At 38.1% G+C, this 17,298-nt stretch overlaps 1 protein-coding gene across 1 annotated transcript in view; it reads left to right on the top strand.

Moving 5' to 3' along the window:
* The window catches only part of CACNA1I (calcium voltage-gated channel subunit alpha1 I), a gene marked incomplete at both ends in the record, with an annotated part of 359,559 nt that overhangs the window by 182,351 nt on the left and 159,910 nt on the right, over nt 1-17,298 (top strand). The window contains 2 exons of the mRNA XM_081330234.1: nt 9,929-10,040; nt 12,228-12,361. Coding sequence (XP_081186360.1) covers nt 9,929-10,040; nt 12,228-12,361 — 246 coding nt within the window. The remainder of the gene's footprint in view (nt 1-9,928; nt 10,041-12,227; nt 12,362-17,298) is intronic.

The following is a 17,298-nucleotide window of genomic DNA, read 5'->3' as shown; positions in this document are numbered from 1 at the left end:
CAACACTTTGAAGCCACGGGACATGAAATTGATTTTAAAAAAACCAAAACTATCGCCAAAATTGAACATTTTAACAACAGAATAATCAGAGAAGCCATTGAGATAGAAAAACGCCCCCACAGCATGAACAAACGAGATGATACCTCTCGCCTACCAGCCATTTGGAAACCCGCCTTGATTGACAGACGAGTCCCAACCACCAAGAATGATACCAGACCCAAACTCATGATAACACCACATGACATCACCACCACACAACCATTCAAAAAGCAAATCCGAACCCACAATGATAACGAGGCACAACCACAAAACAGAAACCTAACTACAGCTGCAACATCAGCCACTTTAAACCCCTCCAAACCACACAATAAGCAAACTGACACCCACTACAAAAACATGGCACCACCACAAACACGAAGCCGAACAAAAGCAGCACAACTCACAAGCTCAGGTCTAAGGCTGGCAGCTGAGACCAGCCCATCCACTCAAGACACACCCCCACCCAATCAGAACACCCCCACCATTCAGAACACACTCCCACCCAATCAGAACACACTTAATCCCCCACCCAATCAGAGCACACCTCCACCCACAGAACACACCCCCTCTGGCAGTTTGAAAAACAGGAGCAAACAGCCACATGCTTCTCCCAGAAGAAGGAAGCTGAAGCCACCAGCCTGATGATGACGGATGGGATTCCGTCGAAACGTTGCTAACCAGGTTTGGTCAGCTTATATTTGTGGTTTGGCTTTGTATTATGTTGGTCAGTATAATAGCAGCAAATAAGAAATCAGTTAGATTTATACATATTTATGTTTGTTTTCATCAAGGCTTATTAAATAAACCTAATCCTCCCCTCCCCAATGGTGAATATGGCCAAAGTAGCATTTCCCCAAACCTCAGTCATTTCTCAGTCACTCACAATCACCCTTACTGTAGCTTTTGTGGGAACAGGAAAGCCAACCAACTCTTCCTGCATCAAACCACTGACCAGCTCAATATTCTCCCCTTCATTGCTTGTAGTGAGGAAGTGAAAATAAAAATTAAAAACAACCAATTTGTCTGAGACTAGTAACTTGTCAGAATAAGCTACTGTGACGTGGCTTAAAAGATATCCATGAAATAGGAAATTGGGTTTGATGGCAGTTCTCACCAATGAGAAGACACACCATGCCAGCCCCTAGGAGCTTAAAAAACTCAAGTCTCATGATGGAAGTTTTGTTGTTTAATTTCTTTTGGCAACCAAGTTGTAAACTCAGATCACTGCCCAAGGCAAAGACTGTATGGAAATCCAGCTGGCTGTCTAGCTGAGGCCTCACATGGAAGGAGTGTGTGAACCAGCCTGCAAAAGATTGGCAATTATACCCCAGTTCATGTTAATCATTAAACTTTCAAATCAAGGAGGTATACTGGTATGATAAATGCAACATTTGGTTTAAAACATACAAACTGCAAATGCGCAATACTGATGACATACTTAACACTGAAACCCACATTGTTTTTTTTATCTCTATAGATTTGCCTAAAACTTCATTTCAGATAAAATTTAAAAATAATTCTGAAGGAATATCTTTTGGAAACTGAGGAGTTCTAAAGGATTTTTAAAGAACTCTAGCAAAACTAGTTGTTGTTTCTCAGAGTATTGTTTATTCCTATCCCTGGATTTCATTCAAAGTTAAAGTTGAAGGAAATGTGGTGCTTAAGGGCAATATTGCTGGTGTAGGTAAAGGCCTATTTTCTCCAGAATCCTATTTAATGGTTGTTGATCAGAAGGTCCACGGCAAGCCCACACAGTGGATATGACAATAATGACAGCCTTCCATTTTCTCCATTTAAGGAAATCAGAAAAATTTCCTAAGGTTTCCAGTTACGCTCAGGAAGCTTCATGCTTTCACACAACTGGGAGAGCCAACGTGGGACTGTGGTCAGAATAATGGATTAGATAAAGTCTATTTCACCCAAACACATCCAGCAACTTTGGTTTAAAAGAAAGTGACTTGTTTCATCTATCTAGAAAACTGTTTGAAAAGATAGAAATAAAGGATAAACCCTATTTAAAATACCTTCAGTAACTTAGATTAAAGCTAAATATATATGTAAGAAGTAAATTGAATAAGCAAGGCTAGAATCAAAAGCACTCTGGGGATTTGATCATATTTTCTTACACAATGTATACTATCTTGATTTTTAAAGATCAGACTCCTATAAACCAAGCATTATACTGTACCATGCACTTACCTACCATGGCTCCAGCATTTGTATGGCAGTGACAACACTAGTGTGCTTCGAATTTAATGTAGCACATGAGTCTTGTGGCCAGGCTGCCTGCTACTGAAGCTCAGGTATGGCCTTGAAGTGCAGTTGTGCTGTATAAGGGCAGATGAATTGCCCTGGATCCTAGCCAGGAATGTTGTGGGATAGAGGGAGGCAGCATTCACATTGGCCAAACCTAGTATTTAGGTGTTGGGGACTAAAGTCCTTTGGGTAAACTCATTTCTCAGTTGCTGCAGCACTTGTTGCCAGTTTAAGGAAAGAAAGAAAGATAGGAAAAATGGAGAGACATGTGCTACTTTGAGGCATCAGGCTAGAATGTGCTTTGGGGAAAAGATACAGGAATTTGGTTGCTGGAGAGAGACATTGTGAGTGTGCTGGGCTGTTGGGATTTGCCAGTGCTGGTCCCTGGCCTCAGAGGGAGAAAAGAGTGAAGCTGTTGGCTGAAGCCTTCCCAGAGAGAAGTAAGAGCCCAGACAGAAGGATGTGCTTCACACAAAAACCAAGACAGACATGGGGAGGGATGGAAGGAGTAGTTGGAGCCTTTGGGGAACTCCAGTTCCAAATGGCTGGGCAGAAGTCCTAGGGAGAGATGCAGTGTGCAAATTCTATACAGCGAGGCAGCTGTTGAAAGCTGGAGTGACTCAAAAGTATAACAACCTATTCCCTTCTTACCTTTCTCTCATTAAAAAGTTGAGAGGAAGTGGTAGTGGAGGGAGAAGTAGCTTTGCAACAGTGCAGGTGGTTGCTTGCAAATAGCCTCGGGATGGAGTAAGAGAGTGTTAGAAACTGGGAAGTTTGGAAATTGCTATAAATAGCTGTTTTCCCCTCAATTCCGTGTACATAGTAAAAACAAAATGCCTCCACCATCTCTGCCTCTGTAAAGCAATTGTCTTTCTTAAAGGCACACACATCCCAACCCTAACCCAAACCCTCAGTCATGCTTATTCATGGGGAACCTTAAAGAATCTCCGACCTACACTTTAGGTACAGTTGAATTGTGCATTCTAGGCTGCTTAGGTTGCATTCTAGATTGTAATGTGAAAAACGTTGATAAGTCACTTTTTCCAGTGCCATTGTAACTTTGAACTGTCATTAAAAGACCACTCAAACTAAATATTGTAAGTCAAGGAGTACCTGTACTTCCTTTCATATATGTATTATTTCTTACTGACTATTGTACGCTGCTCAGAGTCAGTTCTCCTGAGGCAAGCAGCTACATAAATTTGACAAATAAATAAATACTGGCTTTTCAGGACCTTGGAAAGTGTCCTTCACCAATAGGATATGGTGCAGTTATTTCCTATTTTTTCAGAATTTTGTTCCTCTGAATGTAGGCAGAGTGATTTCTGTACAGACAAGTATAGGAACTTAAGCTGCTTTTACTTTTTATAATAATATTAATATAGCCGTATGAGTACCTTTCATCACTGAGCTTTAAATTCCCTGTTATTATCTTATGTAAAACCCAGCAATATTGCAAATGATTGTAAATAGTGTCAAACAAGCTTTGAACCATTTAATGCAAATGAACTGTTAGACTCTATATTGCCATCAGTAGGCATAAGATCCTCCCTTTTATTATATAAAAAAGATCAGGAACGAACAACCTGAACTGGGATATTATCTTAAGCATTCCTTGGAAAAAAGGCAGTCCAAACCAGTTTAACTATCAGGTTCTGTCAATGAACATGATGGTTATTAGTTTATTCCACTTCTAGAGAAGAAAACCAGGAGGAGGGGCATCCCAAATCACTAAATACTTATAGTTGAAAAGACTTTATTTTGAAGTGCAAAATAGTTGTGCATAAAGTTAATGAATAACTAGACAGCTTGTCACCCATCAAGACATCATTTCAGAAATACAGTATATCCTTACCTAAACTGAGAAACAGAATGACCACAGGTGTGCAAAACAGCAGTCAGAATGAAAGTGACTTCTGATGGTCTGCTGGCTTCCCCATTAACCTTTCTTGTGGGAATGTGGCATGGAGGGTAAAAAATAACAATCATGTGACTGCAGATGACTATAACAGTGTGCTGATGCTGAAGTGGCCACAACTGGGTCCGGGTTATTTGAGGGAACACCTGCTGCATCAAACCCCCTTCGCCCAGTGCGCTCCCACAGGGAGGGTCTGCTCAGGGTTCCGCCGGTGAGAGATTGCCGGCGGGTGACACCCAGGGATAGGGCCTTCTCAGTGGGAGCGCCTGCCCTCTGGAACCAGCTGCCGGTGGAGTTGAGGACTGCTCCCGACCTCCGATCATTCCGCCGGGGCCTGAAGACCTGGCTCTTTGAGCTCTCGGGCCCAGGCTGAGGAGAAAATTTTAATTTGGGGTTTTTAATGTACAGGGTGAATTTAATACTTTTTAACTGGTTTTAACTTTTGTATGTTTTGATTTTTAATTCCCTGTAAACCGCCCTGAGTCCTCAGGGAAAGGGCGGTATACAAATGCAACTAAATAAATAAATAAATAAATAAATAAACTTTGCCAAATTTCAATCCCAGATTTGGATCCCAGATTTTTGATGCATTTTTTAAATTAGCCCATTTGAGGTATGTTGATTCAAACATTGTTGATGTACTGTTTCGCCCAACTGAAGGTTAAAAACAGATGGAATTTAGTAGTATAGACATGCATGCCCAGTGTCAAAAATATACAACTTTATAGTGTTCAGTAGGTATATAATTTCTAAATTTTCTTTATGTGCACTAACAAGTAACTAGCCAAACAGAGGATCTCTGATCAAGGATTCCTGAATTCTCAGTGCATAAAGGCATGAAGCATCTCTGCATGGGGTTGTTTCCACGTTGCACTTACAATGCTCTGACAGGTCTCCAGGAATAACTCTTTTTTAGTGAATAAGAGCCAGTTCAAATGGGCAGCATTGGTATAATCACCTCATTCTTATTAGCAAAGGCTTGTTGAGTGTTCTAAGTTAGTTTATCTCCATCCAGGAGCTGAGGCTCTATGTGTAGTAGTGCAATTATACGGTTGATGGTTTTGCTATTTTTATCTGCTGGATAAAAATAGTAAAAAGAATAAAAATCTGGTTTTCACCAAACAGATTATCAAAGGAATTTCTCATCCTGCTAGTCATATGATATTCATGTTTGTTTTTTCAATAGAATCAGAGCAATTAAATGAAATTGTTTTGTCACAATTATTTGCAATTGTTTCTTTTTATGATTTTGGGTTTAAAGTATAAAATTGAAAAGACATCTGCTTGAAATCAAGCAAGCAATGTAATTGTGCATAGAAATTAGGCTATATTCCTTTCCTCTTTTCCGTTTGCATTTAGTTTAACCTATTTACCATTTCCCATGAACTACAGACTGTAGGGTATATTAATTCTTCACCAACATTTCACATTCTAGTAAGACGTTTTACTTGAGTTTTTTGCTGATAGAAATGTTCTTGAGATTTTATAGTCCTTTACCTGGTGTACTATTGGGGCCTTTATTCTCATTAGGCTAAATTTAAATACAGAAGCTGCAAAACAAAGATATGAAGGCACTTTCAGCTAATTTAAGGCTTCCTGCCTCTGAAACAGCCATTTAGAAAATCCTCATGGATATAACTCTACATTAAGAATGGCTCAAGTGCAGAAAGTAGAAAAGGGCATGATAGGATGACAGAAGAAACAAGATGGTAAATAGTTATGGTATTTGTGTCTTCTATGCAAAATGAGGTGAATTCTGATGAAATACAAAAAGATAAAGATTTTCTTGGATTGCATTTGACTCCTGGTGATTGCACTGAAGTAGAGATTGTAAAGTGAACTAACTCATTGGAAGTTAGTTGTAAAAAAGTATATGCAAAAGGATTAGTTGTCTTTGTTGCTAAATTTGTGCAGAGACACTATGCAGTAGCTAAGAAAACAATTGCAAGGACTATAAATCCTCATGCTTTAGGATCTTTGCTGAACAGCAGCTCAGATAAAAAAACACATTTCCTCTTTAAGTGTACACTTAAAATCTGTCACTGAAATTGTGTTGAACATTGGCCACTGTTAGAAGTAAAGTAGCAGTTTAGATGGACCAGCGATCTGTTTTTCCAATATAAGCTTGGGAAACAATTAGTACCCCTATTTCTAGTTTGTGTGAGTGAAAGAGAATAATTTATCACCCTCTATGAAAATATTACCCTCCAGATTTACAGATTGCAATAGTTTTGTCACAACCTATCGACTCCATGGTAAAAAAAGCTTATCATAAGAGAAACAACTTTCCCTTTTAACTACCATATGTAAGAGGAAGAAATACAGATGACAAAGCAAAGGGTGTGTTGTGCATAAAATTTAGGAAGTTTCAATTGTACCATCATGGTCACCATTTTGATTATTTTAGTTACACCCTTCAGTTATTCCTGCCAGAGACCTTTTGGCCAACATGATATTCTTACAGTAATTAGCCTAATGCTATTGAGAAGCTCACATGCAGAATGTGAATTCAGTAGAATCATCCTACTTGTTCACCAGCAACTAGTATTAAGACACATAATTTTCAATTATTGGAAGCAATGTATGGTTATTATTGTTTCATGGACATTGGTAGCTTTATCCTTTGGCTTAGAGCTGGAAGGGATCTAAAGGTGTTTCCAGTTAATGCTACATGTATATAGTTACCATACACAAGGACATGGGATTCTATCTAGGCAGTTGGGCAGGATAGGCTCCTCCAGTAGTCTGCTCGATTTACATGATGGCAGTGGATGAAAGGACATCCTCCAGGACTAGCACAGTAGCCAGGAAAGACCAAATTTCCTGATGTTAATTGTTTGTTTGTTTGTTTGTTTGTTCAATTTTCATGGCCACCCATCTCAGTCAATGACTCTGGGAGACTTACAGTTCAGAAGATATATCACAAGTAAAAATTTAAAAAAAAACATTTTAAAACAGTAAAGCTATAAAAAAAATTGAAACATCCAGTTCAACATAAAAACATCCAGTTCAACCGATTGCCCACTGGATATTTTGGCAGCTTGCTATTTTTTCCAGTCTTGTAACTTTTCTATAGAAGGGACGCGGTGGCTCAGTGGGTTAGGACGCTGAACTTGTTGATCAGAAGGTCGGCAGTTTGGCGGGTCAAATCCCGAGTGCCGCATAGCAGAGTGAGCACCTGTTACTCATCCCAGCTTCTGCCCACCTAGCAGTTCGAAAGCACGTAAAAATGCAAGTAGACAAATAGGGACCACTACGGTGGGAAGGTAACAGCGTTCCGTGCTAGTCATGCCGGCCACATGACCACGGAGACGTCCTCGGACAAGCGCTGGCTCTTCGGCTTTGAAACGGAGATGAGCACCGGCCCCTAGAGTCGGAAACGACTAGCACGCATGTGCGGGGGAACCTTTACCTTTACCTAACTTTTCTATACATGTGCAGAACACTATGTGAATGTTTAGTCAAATATCTGGTTTCAGGGCGATAAGAATCACTAGGGAACCTGATTTAATAGGGAAACAAATCTAACCTGTCCCAAGCATCCTAAACATCTAAGCAAACTTGAAGTAAACTGCTTGGGGGAGAATAGTATAAGGGAAAATTTCAAAAACATTTAGCAATAAAGTTCCAGAAAATGTTTGGCAGCTATAGGTTTTATGGCAAGAATCAACAAGTCAGAGTCACCGTGCTCCAGAACCTTACTACTTTCCTCTAACATTGGCAGTCTCTGTGCTTGCCCAGGTTTTGGGTCCCTTTAGCTAGCTGTAGGTAGCCCTGCCAGGTACTTCTTGCAGTGTAGTTGTCAAGTTTCTGACAACGTATGGGCTTTTCAAGTGACTCTGAGGCATTGTTTACCTTAAAAGTCCTTTATTAGCCTAATACACCGGCAAATGCTTGCTCGAAAGAAGCTGGATCTGAAATCTCTGCCCCTTGCACAATATATTAAAACACAATTCTCCACCTTTCTAATTTTGTCATTAATCATATTCTCCAGTTAATTTAAAGAATCAGTTTCCCTTCCGGTAAAACCTTATCTTCTTAGAGATGGCCTTGAAAAGTGCAATCCCCCCTCCTAACCTTAAACTAAAACAATACACAAGTCTTAAAGCAATACACAAGTTTAACATATGAAATAGCTACTTCTTCATCTCTTGTCAAGCAATAAAATTTGATGTTAGCAGCGTTGACAGTAGTGTTGTTCTCCTCTGCTTTCCTGTCTTTTCAGAGGATGATAGTTTTAAGGGCTAGGTAAAGAGGCCTCCTGCTCTGGGTCAGAGCCTGCTGGGTCCATGTAAAAAATAGGAGAGCTTGTAGCTGGCACAGCATCACTGCCAAGACTGGCAGCACAGGCCTGTTTTGGGGAAGCCACCATCTGGCCATGCTCCTCAGTTGAGGAGGATTGTTGAGACCAGAGCATGATAAAAATTAATGATATTCATTGTTACAGGGTTCATTGATGGCCACTTTAAATATTCTTTAAATGTTATGAGATACATTAATGAAAAAATAAGTATCACAGTAGCTACTCATCATGATATTTATAAGCCACCTTCAAAATCAGAAGTGATAGGTCTCTAAATTTTGATCCTTGAGGGTTAGTGGAAAGTTGTTTATTATTAAGGTTATTGTCTTTATGTTTTGCTTATGGACTTTCCATAGCCATCTTACTGTAGACAGTGAGAAACCTGGAACCTGGATAGGTCTTTGGTTTGTCCCAGCAAGATTTTCCTTATTTATGTTAGATGAACCCTTGCAGAAAAAATGAAGCTTTTTTTAAAAAAAAATGTATATAAATCAGGGATATATTAGTGCAGAATTCATCAGGAAAGTAAGATGTGATAGTTTTACATGACTGGTAACTGTGATCTTATTTTGGAGAAAAATAAGACAAGCAAATAAATACAAAAGTATATATTTATATTAGTTGCTCTTAAGGTATTGCTAACTATTTTTTATATAAAGTCAACTAAAACAAATGTGAACAAGAGAGGATGACAAGGATAAAGTGTAATTAAAATACATGCTATTTGTTTTCCTCATTACATAATATAAATGTTAATAAAAAATGAATTCTGCTCATTTAACCTGTTGCAGTACATTTGAAGTGATGTATTCAGAATGTAATGATAAAAATATTGAGTCTGTGTGTATGCACTGATGTGCATGGAGGGGGAAGAGATTCTTAAAGATTTATCTCATAGATAAATCTATATTTGTTGAACATTTATACTGGACCATGTTTCGCATTATTTGTATCAATATCCTTACTACCATCTTCATGAAAACAATGGTTTGGTTATTTTAGAGTGGCAGACAAAGTAACTCATGTAAACAGTTTATTCAGTAAAAAAATTCTTCCCAGGTGATACCACTTTAGCCTGTATCTCAAGTATCCCTAACTGAAACCTTTTTCCATGGAATTATTTCTTTCATCTATAAGAATATATTTTGTACATGTTTTTTTCATCCTACCTATGAAGGAATATGCTATCATGTGATTTTCTCACCTGCAGTCTAATGGTACAATCTAAGGGCAATTATATCATCTCAATTATCTACTGTTTATGCATTGTATTGCTATGGTCCTATTGCTTACCTACTGTACACTCCGACAGTTTTTTTAAAACAAAAATTTCCACTCTAATATATCTGAGGGTTAATTATGTTGTTTGTAAATGAGATCTTTTTTTCCTTGACTTTATTTCTTCCTTCTACCTGGTTTGAATGTGTCAGCATGATGGTGATCCTACTGAACTGTGTCACACTTGGAATGTATCAGCCCTGTGATGATATGGATTGCCTTTCCAACAGATGTAAAATATTGCAAGTAAGTAGCTCCCTTTCTATAATGGAAATATATGACCTTCTGGTTGATATCTTGACATTTTTCATAACTATGTTATGTGAACTAAAGTCATCAGCAAAATCATGTGGAAATAAGGCCCATAACAAGCTGGCACTTTTTTCAATTTCAAACTTTTATTGGTTTAAGCCAGCACTTTTTAAATAATCTGTCAAAATGTCAAACTTGCTATTCCATCTATTCATACATCTGCTTCTGTGTTTTTCTATATAAGATTAGACTATATTGTTGGGACTTTGAAAAAGTATTCACACCCTTTCAGTTTTTCCAGATGTGACTATCTCTGCCAGTTAGTTATTAGAGCTTTTTGTGGATCCTGCTGATATATAGAATATTGAGACAACAAAAAGCACCAAAGTGGGATGGTGCTTGGTTCACTTGTTTCATAAACAAAACCAAAAGAAGATTCTGAAATTCTACATAAAAAAGTGGTTGATGCTTAATGTTCTAAAAAAGATTATAAAACCATTTCTAAAACTCCATCAACTCACAATCAGGCAGAGTCTCGAAATTGAGAGGATTTGAAATAAGGGTAAATCTTCCCAAAAGCGGATGACCTATCAAAATCAACATAATTTTGCTTGATTCCCAGAGTCTTCAATAATAAAGACCATACATATAAAGTAAATAAATACATTCAGACAGTCACAAAGAACTATTAAACAACATATACTGTATGGGTCTGCAGGTCTCTATTGCCTTGGCTAAAGTAATTACTTTCATGACTCCATCATCAGAAAATTACTGGGAGAGTAGCCATGTAGAGGTCATTCCTCACTACGAAGAATGTTGATGCTCATTTCAAGTTTGTCAAAAGGTACCTGGATTAACCTTCAGATGTCTGAAAGAATATTCTACGGGTACAAAAGTGGAATGTTTCAGTTTCTGTGGAATACATTTTGTCTGGAAAAAATAAACACCCCATTCCACAATAAGAACTTCATACCATGGACAAAGAGAAGATGGAAGTTTACTTGGGTGGATACTTTGCTGCCCCATTTCTACCCATCTTTTAAAGTGCATGTGGGTACATACTATAGCAAGATTCTAAGCATGCAAGCTTATGTACAGAAAATGGCTTAAAGAAAAAAAAAAACAAATTCAGCATTTTGGCTTGGCCAGGTCAAAGAATGGCATTTTAGAATGGCCAGACTCAAATTGCATACAAATGATTTGGCAAGACCAAAAAACAGCAGTTCCTATTCAAAAAGCCCTCAAATATTACTGAGTTGAAGTGGTTTGCTGTGAATGATAGGGCAACATTCCTATAAAACAATGTGAAAGAGATGAAAGATGCATTTGTTTATGAAATAAATGCAACAATCACCAAATCTTTACATTAGTTATTCAGTCAGCCTGATGTCAGCCTCAAGCCCAAAGGCAACAACAATGAAATCCAAATGAGTCCACTTCTTTATTTGCTTATGGAGAGAAGCTTGCCAAACTAAAGCTGTAACCTTCTAACCTACTTAAAATATGGTGTGGCTACCCTGAACCTCTTATCTTCTTCCCCATCTAGCTTGGGACCCCTCGTTCATTGTAACTTCAAACAATCACTGAAAAAGTAGACAGTATGCAAGGACTATCTGTAGACTTTTTAATACATTCTAGGTAACAAATATTGTTGGACTGAATTACAAATATAAAAATAAAAAGCAATCAATAAACAATTGATTTAAAACAAACAAAGATTTGTTTTAAATCTATTGTTTAAAATTATGTCAGATGGTTAAAAAAACAAAGATCTCAGCCTAGTCTATTATTTGTTAAGGGACCAGGTCAGTGGTGGGATTCAAATATGTGAACAACCGGTTCTCTGTGTGGATGTCATTCTGGGCCTGGACAACAAAAAATTAGCTTACCGGTTCTGCCGAACTGGTGCAAACTGGCTAAATCCCACCACTGGACCAGGTAGACGTTTCTAGAAACAGTGTTCAGTGGAAGGATTGGTGGACATAATAGAACAGGCTCCTTTCTCTGCAAGCCATCTGCAACATCTTTGTGGGTGGCAATGCCTGCAAAATGGTTTTCAAACATTATCATAAACAATTTATTAAGACTATATAGAAATTCCTGTTCATGCATGTCGTTATTCAAAATAATGGTTAAAATTAATTTAAGTCTGCATCTTTTTTCTTATGGTCATTTTAGGTGTTTGATGACTTCATTTTTATCTTCTTTGCTATGGAAATGGTGCTGAAGATGGTGGCACTGGGGATATTTGGCAAGAAATGCTACCTTGGAGACACCTGGAACCGCCTGGATTTCTTCATTGTTATGGCTGGGTAGGTGTTCTTTTTAACCTACTCAGAAATACACTAATTGACTAATAGATATGGAATTGGGCACTGTCTCTAAACTTAATTTGAAAGTAACTACTGTATAAGAATGGTTCAATTCTGTTGTGTTAAAAATTAAAAAGTGAATTGAAAGCATGGCCCCATGCATTGGAGGGTCAACAGGACTGCTAAGAAAACTTAATACAAATGAAAAAGTTCATCAGTACATAGTAGTCTTTCAGCCAGCTTCATATTCATCTTTGGGGAAAGATAATGGCCCTCCTTACATTGCTTGGGAAGGACAAACATTAAAGCCAGTGAAAAGTTGGCTGTGGGAGGTTGCATTGCTATGTTTCTCTAAGTGGAGAACACATGGAAACATCTTGTAACTTTAGAATCCCATATATTATATAAGTCCCCTTTGACCATAATATGGGTACTTACTAAAATCCCCTGCTTTGTACATGAAATTGAATTAAAGTGTTCCTAGTGAGTAGCTATTAGTTTCTATTTCAATACTTTCACAGAAACAATGTCTACAATTTCCCTAATTAATTGGTATCACTATCAAACTATTTTACCATTATGATTTTTCCCCCTAATATTCAGCTAAAATACTTTCCTGAAACTTTACCAGAGTGTGTCTTGCACTCTGAAACAACAAAGAACAGGTAATAAGCCTATTCTGTTTATACTTGTGAGCTGGTAGAAAGCTAATTTAAGCATCACCAAGGAACAGCTTTATCCAATAATTTACAAAAGCTATTGTTTGGGCTGAATCTTGTGATGTTGCATCTGACCAACTGGATGGTTCTTAGTAAAGGTAAAGGTAAAGGTTCCCCCGCACATGCGTGCTAGTCATTTCCAACTCTAGGGGCCGGTGCTCATCTCCGTTTCATAACCGAAGAGCCAGCGTTTGTCCGAGGACGTCTCCGTGGTCATGTGGCCGGCATGACTAGACGCCAAAGGCGCACGGAACGCTGTTACCTTCCCACCGTAGTGGTCCCTATTTTTCTACTTGCATTTTTACGTGCTTTCGAACTGCTAGGTGGGCAGAAGCTGGGACGAGTAACAGGCGCTCACTCTGTTACGCGGCACTCGGGATTCGACCCGCCAAACTGCCGACCTTCTGATCGACAAGCTCAGCGTCCTAACCCACTGAGCCACCGCGTCCCTAATGGTTCTTAGCCTATTGTAAAAGGCTTTCCTCTTCAGCATAAGTTTAAAGGGGTGGGGCAGAACAGAAAGGAAGGTGCCTAGAAATCCCAAATTCAGAACTTACAAGCATTTTGTAAACAATTTGAAAACATAAAGGGAGATGTGAAATTGTGCAATTCTGGGAAAAACTAATCCTTAAATATATAAAAATAATTTAAGGAATATAATAGAAATAATAGAAGGCAACAATCATATAGTCAGAATTCCAAAGAAAAAAAATAGTTATATATTACCATATTAAAGGATATCTTAAGATTCCAAACATGTTCAGATGACATTGCAAAAATGCAGGTTTGAGGAAGATTATCTAAGTCTTCTCTTAGAATGTGGTTGGGCAGGCCCTTCTTGCTCCTTCACATTTGTTCTTCCTGTCAAGCAGTATCCTCACAATTTTATAAACTGTGGAGGACAAGTGAAAGGTATCTTTTGGGAATGACTGCTGCTTTTCCCATTGAAGAAAATTGTTCTACCCATGATATAATCTGACTCTAGATGGCAAACCACAGAATTACCTGGTGGTTTAATCCATCTTCCCAATAACCATTTGCTTCAGTAAAAAGCACTGACTAAAGTTTTCCCCATAACATCACTGTACAGTATTGAAGCCTGCCAGTGTAGGGTGTCAATTGTATCAGATGATTGAAGTGGCATTGTTGTGTTATGCCAAAAGGTAGTGTATGATGCAATGGAGAATACAGTTACTTGCTATGATTTAAAAACTAAATATCTATTAATGCATATTAAAATTGTGCCGTTCTTTTTTCACATCCATTCACATTGCTGACATATTCAAGCCTGTGATCAGCTACAAATTCTTTTTTGCATATGTCTCTGTATACCAATTATCCCTTTGTGCATTTGAATTCTTCTCCTAAGTGAAGAACTCTGTATTTGTCTCCATAAACTTCCATTTTTTCTCTTGAGCCCACTTTCCTAATCTATCAAAATAATTCTGAATTTTATTTTTCTCCCTCAGTACATATTAATAACCACCCAATGTAATTTTTTATCATCAGCAAATCTGATAAGCAGTTGGTACAAAATGGAGTTTTCATGATCAGTTCAATGCTGTTTCATTTTACAGAGTTTTGGCGTTATAAGGGCATCTTTTTTATTAAAAGCAAATGCATTGTGATTCTGTCTTTACTTTCCGATGGCCAATCTAAGGACACCTCAGGGACAAAGTGACATTTAAGTGCTTTAACAGCAAAGTTGCTGTATTAAAGCTGCAGTAGTCACTCTCTGTCCCTCTGCAAGCTGAGTGAAGGGCCCATAGGGATTTGCAAGTTAAATATCTAGTGCACTATCACAGTTTACATTTGTAGCCAAAATTTTACAGAATGGTGTCATTATACAATGAACATTTGCTCTGCCAATTCTTTTTTCAGTAAATAATCATTTATCATTTTTATCTGGAATTTACAACTAGCAATGGGTTCAAGCTTAAATAAGTAGAAAAGTGCTCTGTAAAATGGTATTTTCTATAGCAAAGAATAGCAATATTTTTTTTGTATTCATTCCATTAAGTTGGCACAGAATTGTCACTTGGCTTGTTTTGATCAGTGCAAATCCTTTATTGCCATCTGCAAGTTTTTATTGTTGTCATTGTTTAATCCAGTTGGAACATTTACTGCTGGCCAAATTTTAATGTCATACAATCTAATTAATTATCCTGTCCAAATGAAAAACTTCTTTTCACTTTGAAAAATGTGCCAGACCTAACTAAACCCTGTCATTTGTGATGTCAATGTATATTTCCATCAGATTAAGTAATAGAAAAATCCTCGCTTAAAAGTGTCGGTATAAAGGGGTATCATGTCTTTCTTTCACACAGAACATCAATAACTCCAAAACAGAAATTCCGTTTCCATTGATCATTCAAATCTAGGAGAATCTTATAAAGTTCATATGTATTTGGGAAAAAAATATTTTGTAAAGAATCTATAGTTCAAATGCAAGTTGAGAGAAAAGGCAGTTACAAATGGCAAACATATTTGCCGATTTTCTGGGAAATTATTATTACTATTGTAACAATGTAGTACGCTGCCCTTCAAAACATAGTTTATAGCACAACAGATTTACTGAGGAAGTTACTCAAAACACATCTCGAACGTAGTACTCTCAGTGTAACACTCAAAGTAAAATTTATATATTATTTAAAATGTTCAGAATCAAGTTCAATATCTTTGACAATTGCCAAAGCAAATGTACTGATATGGGCGCACCAATATTTGATCCATATTCCAGAAGACAACTTGTTTCTTATGCCAGTTGGAATATAAAAGCATATATTCTATTCATTGCAAAATGGTTACATAGCAAAAGAAAAAGAAGACCATAGGGAAAAAAAGAATGTAGAAATGCTTGTTCAATGCACTGTTCTGGTGAATTAGCAGTAATCTATTTTGCCACACTATAGATTTCATTTCCTTCTCTCCCTCTCTCTCTCTCCTCTCTTTGGTTCTTAATCCCAACATTAATTCATTGGGGAGGGGGGGTTGTTCTAATTTTACCTAGCACTAAAACTTCTGGAATATATTAAGTTTAGTAAAAGTTTTATTGAAAGATGTGATTCATGTAAATTACTTAGAGGCTAAGTTAAACTCACAGGCTGGGTTTAACAAACTGATAGCACTTTGTAAATCCCCCCCCCAAGACACCCAACATTTGCTCTATCCAAACTTCTATTGAACTAAGATACAATCCTCCCTTCTCCTATATTGTGAGGAAGGAAGCATTGTATCCAGATTTGATAGAATTTTGATAGAACAAATCAAAAAGTGAACTGTCTGCTACTGATTTAGTACCTAAAAATTGCTGATAGGTGCCAGGAGGAGACAGAATACAGAGATCTTCTAGTGCAACCCCCTCTTTGAATAAAGGTAAAGGTAAAGGTTCCCCCACACATGCGTGCTAGTCATTTCCAACTCTAGGGGCCGGTGCTCATCTCCGTTTCAAAGCCGAAGAGCCAGAGCTTGTCCGAGGACGTCTCCGTGGTCATGTGGCCGGCATGACTAGACGCCAAAGGTGCACGGAACGCTGTTACCTTCCCACTGTAGTGGTCCCTATTTTTCTACTTGCATTTTTATGTGCTTTTGAACTGCTAGGTTGGCAGAAGCTGGGACGAGTAACAGGCGCTCACTCTGTTATGCGGCACTCAGGATTCGACCCGCCAAACTGCCGACCTTCTGATCGACAAGCTCAGCATCCTAACCCACTGAGCCACCGTGTCCCTTCCTCTTTGAATAGGAGGCCCTAAACCATTCTGGACAAATGAGTGTCCTATCTCTTCTTAAACACCTGCAGTGATTGAGCACCCACAACTTCTGGCCATTCCACTGATTAATTGTTCTCACTGTCAGGAAATTTCTCCTTAATTCCAGATTGGATCTCTCGTTGATAATCTTCCATCTTTTACTTCTGCCCTCAGGTGTTTTGGAGAATAGGTCAACCCCCTCTTTTCTGTGACAGCCCCTCAAATATTGGAAGACTGCTATCTTGCCACCCCAGTCCTTCTCTTTGTTAGACTAGACATAACTAGTTCCTACTAGTTTAGCCTCCAGTCCTCTAATCAACTTTGTTGCTCTTCTCTGCACTCTTTCTACAATCTCATACATGTTTTTTGTATTGTGGTGACCAAAACTGGACACAGTTGTCAAACACAGGAAATCAGGAGCCAAGGCAATTCAGATTAATACAGGTTCATTGCATGCTAACACTTTTTA

Source organism: Vipera berus, assembly GCF_964194415.1.
Source record: "Vipera berus genome assembly, chromosome: 6".
NCBI classification, from domain to species: Eukaryota; Metazoa; Chordata; class Lepidosauria; order Squamata; family Viperidae; genus Vipera; species Vipera berus.
The sequence above is the reverse complement of the archived record's forward strand: the minus strand, read 5'-3'. Positions and strand labels throughout refer to the sequence as shown.